Consider the following 8,526-nt stretch of genomic DNA (forward strand, 5'->3'; position numbering starts at 1 on the left):
TGTATCTCACGTCTAAATTGCATTTCTTGGACGGAAAAGCGTTCGCAGATGTGCTGTCGTGCTGCTGACCGCTATGCTTGTTCACCCAGCGCAAAAAAGTGCTTCCTGCTCCCTAGTTTTGCGCTGTACAGTAAAAGTTTCAGTTGATTTTATTTTCTTAGTACCAATATTGACTTCGTTGACTCTTCTCCCGCCTTCAAGTGGCCTTAGATTTTCCTACTAGCGTAAAGTCAGCGAAGCGTCGCATGTGCCCTTGTGCAGCGCTTGTGTGAGGCAACCTTGACTCGACTTGGAGCTAGATACAGTGTACAAACTAACAAAGTAAAGAAAGGCACATTCTTTCATTCACAAACGTGTGGTGGCTTAGTTTCAATTGAGCGAGCCAATTGCGACGACCCGTCGGCGGCCGGCGGTCTAAACGCTGTGCCGACTGACTCGATCGGAAGGTCGGCAAACCGTGCAGTAGCGTAGCCAATTGCCAGCTCGTCTCCTCGTGACGTCACACGAAAACGCCACAAAAAATGGGCGAGGGTGCAGAGAGGAGGACAGCATTTTCAAATTGCTTTTTCTACTAAATAAATTCGCATAAACGCGCTCAGAGTGGTCTAAACATGGCCTATGGACTCCGGACTACAATTTGCGCTAGTAATCCCACAATGTTTACAAATCACTTCAGTGTCCCTAAGGCGTGAGGGTGCACATATTTACCGCCGCACAGCCTTCCCCTATGTTGACACTTTCGCATGGCTTATATTCCCTTAAAGGGCACAAGTAGTTGTCAGGTATTGGGATAATCACATCCCAGAGACAGATTTTGCTATGACGTATATATTCGAAACGAAGCCACATTCGTTGTATGCGCTGCAAGACAAAACCAACCTCTCACTGGGCCAGTATCACGTTTCTAAACGAGGCGACATGATGTGTTCGAAGGGCAGAGTGGTGATATGCCGCTGCCGTCGGTGACACCCGCAAGAGCGGTTAGGAAGCACGCAGAACCACATCCCCGGATAGCTTTTGTTGGCATTCGAGCACTCTACCAGGCCGCAGCTGTTTTTTTAAGTGCCCTAAACGTACTATTTGGTTATGGATATGACCGTAACAAGTTGTTTAAGGTGCAGAAAGGCAAAAAGAAGTGAAAGAGAACTTAAACATGGCATGAGCCCCTATGAGCCACAGAGCGCTCATCCTGTAGAAGCTGCGGAGAAGCAACGGCAGGTGGCGCAGCCATCGCAAAGCTCGAGGCATATAACAATACAGAATCCCCACAGTCGTGAAGGTGCTGCATTTAAGGTTGCCAGGATAATTACACTGTCACCGTCTTAGCATGGCTTTCTGTGTTTGCCTCGTTTTGTCGTGCTGAATTTCTGTAATGGTGCTCGTGTTTCTCTTCTCGGGTGAATTCATGTGCACAGAATGCGGTAGTTGGCCATGTGAAACCCTGAGCAGAACAGGACCCTGGCAAACGCCCCTGCATGCATCAGCAAGGGCAACCAGCATAACCACAGGAAATTCCTGAACTCGTAATGAGGCGACTGCCAAAAACTCGCTGGTGCCTTCATTTTTTTTTTTTTCTTCTGGCTTGTGTGAAGGAGGTGTCTGGCACCAGCACGAAAGTGCTTCACAACAATGGCAACATCCCGAAGACGTTGCCTGCAGAAATGGGAAAAGGACATCACCTCCTCAGGTATCAGCCCAGAGAATCATGAGTGGGGAAGGGGTGACGAGAATACCCCACCCCCGCAGTACTGCCTGTTGTGGTGCGTACTTCTTCAAGCACGCGCCCGGCTAACCATGAACACACGACGCCGGGTAACGGCCAACTGACCTCAAGGCTTTATTTCCCTTGGAATATATACATGAGCAATTGTGGCAATGGTGCCCTCTCCCGGTAGCACACCCTACATCAACGGTTGCCGTGGTGCCCTCTGTCTGGACGTGCCCCCACTATACTGCCTTTCCAGTCTGCACTGCCCAGTTCTGGGATTCCCTTACTGTGGGTGGCAGATAGAGGACCACCGACCGCTACCCCACAATGCCCGGTCTGACCGCCTACATGGCTGACAGATTGGGCAGTGTGGGAGCCCAACTTCCACATAGCTGACAATGCTCCTTCCAAGCCAGGCGTCGTGTCTCCACAGCAGGGGAGGCCTTCAGTGAACAGGCTACACAGCCGCAGCCACACTGAACGCCCTCCTGCCCGTCCCCATGCCTGATGACACCTCTTTACCCTGTGTGGGCTGTTTGCTGCAGTGCATAGACCGGAGACTAACACAAGTGAATGTGCAGTCTATTCCCCACCGAAAGCAGGCACGGCTTCCCGGTGCCTGTGGATGTACACTAGGTCTGCCCCCGTCCCGCACTTTTCCCTGTGCCCCCTCTAAGTCTAAACTCTGATCCCTCCCTTGCTGGAACTGCAGGCATGCACTATAACAGCACTTGCTAGGACCAGGGAGACCCTCACCCGACAGCGCCGTACCCCAGGAGTTCTTCCTCCGGCAGGGCCTCCTCCTGCTCCTGTGGTAACATCTCCTCCGGAATGGGCACCAGGGGCTCCGCTGCACACAGGAGGAGGAAGGGGGAGAGACATGCCCACAAAAGGGGCGAAATAAAGGGGGAGGCTGCACTTGCCCTGCTCACATGTGCCTGCACTGCCTTTCAGGGAAAAAGAACACCTGCAAAGAGCCCAGAGGCAGACAGGTCCCCCAACCCCCCCAATGTGTGAAAGCAGTGCTTAACTTTGCTACAACGGGTGACCATGGCAGGCTGGTTGGTGATGCAAACACCCCCACCGAATGCAAGCCCCTCCCAGGAGTTCTGTGCCGATTTCATCAGCTCAGTGCGATTGTGCATCCATGCCATGTAGCAATCATGGAGTGAGTTCCTGGTTGTTTTCTCGTGCCTGTCACTAAAACGGCTCTGTGTAACTGTACAAAAAGATGACAAAGCCAACAGTGCAAATAGAAAACTGCCCAAAGAAAGAGTGCATTCTCACATTTGATGCATTGTCTGGTGCTATCTTGCACAACGGGAACGCAGCATAAAAAAAAATACAAAAGGCTGGCGCCAGTTGTGGTGGCTTGAAAAAGGTATTTTGAGAACAAGTTCTATTAGCGCATGCATGTTCAGTATCGCTGTAAACAGTGTTACAATGAGAATCACCACGCTATGCCATGCCTATGATTTCAGTACAGTAGTATCCAGAATACAACATGCCTGAAGTGCCAGCAAAGAGGAAAATTAGAAATCTTGGTAAGAAAAAGCCTCAAGCAAAGCGTCACAGACAGGCTACATCGAAGCACAGCTTGGTTCAGCCTTTAAGATGCCGAATCGGTAAGCTCAGAAGGATCCGGTGCCAACAACGTTCAGCACTTTTGCAAGTGAAAAGTGCACCACACGCTGTAGTTCTGAAGCAGCAAGCGCTGGTGGTTCACAAATGGTGCTGCACAATGACTGCCAACCACCAGCGAGAGTGTCCACCAATTCTTCAACATTGATCTATTCCAGTGACATATGGATATGGAAGTGCCACTTGTGCCAGTGGATTTATGAGCTTACGCCCATTCCAAATCTGAAGACAATAGCTTCACAAACACTTTCACTGAAAAGATAGCAATGTTTGAGAAGCCTTTGCTTGGTGTGCAATCTGTGGTAGCCAAGAGAAGAGTTCTAAACATATACTCTAGCAAAGACGCAAATTTTTAATTAAGTGATTTTCCATGACAAATCTTTGTGGTAAAGGCAGAATAAAGGCTGCTTCAGGAAGTGACACAACTTACAGCGGCATACTTATTCTGAGAAGTGATATCTACGAAGTCCTTGGGCCCGAAACATGCTTTTGTTTACAAGTTGATTAAAATAACTGATGCACTTCACCTACTTTGTTAAAAAAAGTTACGTGAAAGGTACTATACAGAAAGCCTATACTGTTAAAACGGCACTAGAACACATCTTCAAGAACATGGGATGTTCAAAACCCGCAGTTCTGCTGAACTTCATAGAACCGCACAAGCAACAATCACTAAATATGCCGCTCTTTGTCGAAGTCTCAAAACAAACCCCAAAAGCTGTAATGAGCTTCCTCCATAACAGAAGTGGTCAGCTGAGTGAAAAAAAAAATGCAGCAGTCCTCTTGCCACAGTTGTGAAGGTCGCGCAGCCCGCACACTCCCGCCTGGCAGCGCTCCATGCAGCGGCTATCGGCATACATCAGCGGTTGGCACACTAGCCAGTATGTTCTACACTCAGGAGCAACATTTTGTGGCAATGAAGAGAAAGGTATGGGGGATGGGGAGAAAACTGCCTGGTGTCACTGCGACAAAGTAGTTCCCAATAAACTGGTTTCGGTTTCACTTTTGGTGTGACGGATACGCCTTTGCTACAGTTCATTTTGTCGTGTGAGCTCCACAATCGAGTGCGCTGAACTACGATCGTCGAGCATGCAGGCATGTTGGCCTCTCCTTCTCTACACTTAATTTGTTCCTCAACACAAGCCAACAGTCTGACTGGAGAACTCGAACCAACTTAATAACTTCTACCGTGAACGACACCGTCCAACTGTGTATAGCCCAGAAACGACGTGAATTTTGTTGGTGCTGGCATTTTGAGGCATTCACTGATGTGTAAACCCTGCTGGAGGTGAAAACTGGGTAGCACAACGGACAGGGGTAGCATGCTTATACTATAGCGTAGACGCAGAATACCGAAAGAGCGGCATGCACACACTTCAGCATAAAGTCAAATCCCATTTGCATCATTTTGAAAGGTGCAATTATAAGCCCTGCTGCACTCTTGTCTTTCCGTAACTCTAGGTTGTCTTCCAGTCGCCAAACAAAGCCGATTTATGCTTTGGGGACTTCAGGGTACTACTCAGAATCTCCGCTTTGAGCTGTGCGACATTGTGCTCGCTTACGCCAGCAAGCCGGCAAACCGAACGAGATGAGGAAACGACGGAGAGTCCCGGTTGCGGCATTATCACTTGGGCATATACGTCGCAGACAGCTTGCTCCATTTGTTTCGACAGCTTTTGGTTTTCAAGCTGGTTGAAAATCCTAGGCCCGAATGAGTTGGTGACCTCCCGTAAGAAAAGGAAGCTTCCATTGACGAGGATGCCATGTTTTTTTTTGTTTGTTTTGTTTTCTGAAGAGAACCCATGCAATGCCAGTAGTGAACGCGGCAACCAAAAAAACCCGGAAATCTAAAAAATAATGCTCTCTGTTTCACATATTGTGGCTAATAATTTAGTGCCAATATCAATTCAAGGATAAAAAATAAGGACTACATATACTTGAACTGCTTAGGCTAAAGCCGGCAAATTATTTTTTTGAACTACTATTTCCATCTGCACAGCAAGGTTCACCTCTGTAGGCTTGACTGCATTGCAACAGAAAATTGTCCCTGTGGAGAGGCTCTATACTGAAGGTGAAGAGGATGGCAGGTGTGTGCCTCTCGTGAGGGGTCCCTCCTCCACCATCCATCACATCTCGAGGCAAAGAGGGTTTGGGGGTGGGTAAGTTGCTGGCTCAACCCAGCCCCCATGAGATGAAAAAGTGCGACTCTAGTGGCTTTGCCCGTGGTCTCCCCAGTCGTCCCAGTGTGCCACTGGGACGGTCCCGGTGCCCACCGTGCTCACCGGTAACGACGCCACCAGGCTGCTGTTCCCCTTCTCCCTCCTGGATGCCGGCCAGGAGCGATGCAACCCTGCACGACAGCACCGGGGGAGAGAGAAAGAGGGAACACACTGTCACAGCCTGCAAGCTCGATTACCACTGCCGGGGGAGGAGAGGGACAGCCACTACCACCAGTGCACAGGGGTCAGCTCCAGCGGAGTTGCAGCAAGTGGCAAATGAGGGCATTATTTGTGAGAGGGCAACCGACGTACCAGGTCGCCCGATTCTCCGATTGCAACCATTTTACTGCACATACTAGCTGAGGTCAAAAACCTCTCACGAGGTGAGCTCGCTTTTGCTGCCAAATGCACGCACTGACATGGACAGTTAGACTCGGCAGTGACGCAAGAGGGGGAATAATAACAAGTGAGCTTTCAGTGTGTTCAATCTTGACAGTCGTTTTTTCGGCAGTGGCTGCAGTGATGTCACAAGGATTCGGCAAGAAAATGGCTAGGGATGCTGCTGCTCGATTCGTTTTCTTCAATATCCGGATCCGTTATTGAAAGTGTGCATTAAAAACTGGCATCACAAGGCTACTGGGACAATAAGCAGTCTTTTGAGCAAACCAGACTTGTATTTTGTCTTTGTGGCCCTAATAAATAAGAGGCAAAACTCCATGGAGTGAGGAACAAGGCGTCACTTACGAGGGCCTCCCTGCCGTTCCAGCTTCGAGACCTGTGGGGAGAGAGGGGAAGGAAAGAGATTGTATGTGTGAAGCCCATTCTACATGGTGCGATTTTCCCTGCGAATTCGGAGATGCGGCGCCGCTCGTGCGGCTAAACGACCTTTTTTTGTTGCTGTAGCAAAGTGCCAAATGTTGGAAACGAACAAGCATCCCCGGCAAACGCCGCTCGTACGGCGTGGAGGCGGTAGAGGGGCCAGAACTTGTGGCCAATAGGAACACAGCTAGGTGGACGTCACGGCCACGTCACGGCATCACCATTTGCACGCTTAGCAACCAGATGGCGTTGCTTGCATACACGCGGCGTAAGCGCGGGCGCATCAACACAAACGTACGCGTGTTCACAACACGATGTCAAGCGCCGTTTTCAACTAATGTTTAATCAATGTCCGCGCATGTCACGGACGTCACAGCAGTTTGGAAGAAGTACATAATAACCGAAGAAGTCCCGTCCGAGGTACACCAAAATGTGCTAGGCACGCACAACAAGCGAACCCAGGGTTGCTTGCTATGTTTGTCTTCTCTGCTATGTGTGCGTATATTGAAAAATAATTGGTAATCGTTAAATGAAACCGCTAATAAACTCATATCTACTGCAAAACAACATGAAAAAACTACCCCAGAAAGTACAATAAAACATATTTTTTAACGTGCACAACAAGCTTTGCTCGTGGCAGACCTAATTCGATCTGCAAACAATGTGTTTCTGAAGTGCGAAAACTGCGGAGTTCGGATGCCATGCAGACGACATTTCCAGGCGTTGCAAACTTCGCAAGTGCGAAAGTTCGTTCCACCGAATTCGCAGGCGAAAAATGCACCATGTAGAACCGGCTTGAGACCAACTTGCAGAGGCTTCCGCACAAGCACAAAGCCCAACCAGGGCTCACAACTAGTGGGCCGCACGTTGCCACGGGGGGTTGTGCCCGTGAAGTGTTGCGCCCATCCCGAGAGGAGAAGCTCACCTGAGGACGATGCGGAGGGCTCTCGGCCAACTTCCAGGCTCCCTTCGCGAGGGGGAATGGGGGAGAGTTCCTCCTGGCCGAGGGGGTGGGGAGAACGTGAATAGGGTAACTGCACCACACCCACACACAATACAACCAGCTCCAAAAACTGCAGATGGTGGTGCACTGGGCAAGGGCTACGACGAGAACACGGGCACAGTGGCACCTTCGTTCACCTCATTCACGTGCGTAGACCCACTGGTGGTAAATCATGTAATGGTGGCCGCAACTAGTATGCTGGCAAATGCTTCTGCTCACGTCCAAACTGCAGCTGGGCATGGCAAAATTCTGTCATAGGAATGACCCACGCCTCTGTCCACTAGTACACAAAACGCTCTGGGCACTGAAGCGTGCTGCGGGCTGCGCTCACTTGTGACAGAGTTTCCTTCTTTCGGACTCAGTTGTCCCCTTTCAGCCTCACAGTTACCTGGGGGGTGGCCTTCATGACATTTTAGTCCTGGCACAAGGGGACGTAATATGGTCGCGACTAAAGCTCACGTTCCCCCTACGTCAGTCGCAATACAATGGGGTTGTAGCTACACATCGTCATCACCAGCAGCAATAGTCATAAATGTGGCCACAATTTGGCCCACATGCGTCTAGTGAATCTTTTATCATCAAAATACCCGCCATGGTAGCTCATGAGCTAAGCAGTGTTGCCGCCTATCGTTGGACTACGTTTCCAACACAAAGTAGGTCTCCTTCCCCGTTTGCCCTACGGGATTTGAACTTGCGCAACTGCCCCTGCATGCATCCCGCCACCACGGCACCTACGCACACATGGCACGTCCCCGTGATGCGTGCATATATGCCAGAAGCAAAATGTGTACTCCACTACAGGTCCCAGCCCACCAGAACATACTCCAAGACAAGAACAGGGGTGAGACAGCTGAATCAGATTTGGGAGCAGTTTTTGGAGCAGCAAAATCTCGATTTTGGAGCAGAAGAACCTTGATTTGGAGCAGAATGATGACATTTATTACGTCCCCTTAGGAGCCTAAAAATGAAATTTTTGGCAACTCGGGGGGGGGGGGAGTGCACTTTGTAATGGGTTTTGAATGTACATAACACTGAAACAGCCTTTCAATGAAGTTTTTTCTAATAGAGTATCACAAGGCACGAACTGCACTACCTTTTTACGAGCCATTAATAAATTCTTAGGCTCTATGCATAGA

General features: G+C 49.7%; 1 protein-coding gene across 1 annotated transcript in view; it reads right to left on the reverse strand.

Annotated features, from left to right (window-relative positions):
- The window catches only part of LOC144173716 (uncharacterized), a 116,708-nt gene that overhangs the window by 24,530 nt on the left and 83,652 nt on the right, over positions 1-8,526 (reverse strand). Inside the window, exons 12-15 of the mRNA XM_077702331.1 lie at positions 7,313-7,385; positions 6,313-6,343; positions 5,632-5,699; positions 2,465-2,558 (exon numbers count right to left, since the gene is read on the reverse strand). Of these exons, the coding sequence (XP_077558457.1) occupies positions 2,465-2,558; positions 5,632-5,699; positions 6,313-6,343; positions 7,313-7,385 (266 nt within the window). The remainder of the gene's footprint in view (positions 1-2,464; positions 2,559-5,631; positions 5,700-6,312; positions 6,344-7,312; positions 7,386-8,526) is intronic.

Source organism: Haemaphysalis longicornis, unplaced genomic scaffold, assembly GCF_048455015.1.
Source record: "Haemaphysalis longicornis isolate Haplotype H1 unplaced genomic scaffold, Haemaphysalis longicornis Haplotype H1 scaffold_1, whole genome shotgun sequence".
NCBI classification, from domain to species: Eukaryota; Metazoa; Arthropoda; class Arachnida; order Ixodida; family Ixodidae; genus Haemaphysalis; species Haemaphysalis longicornis.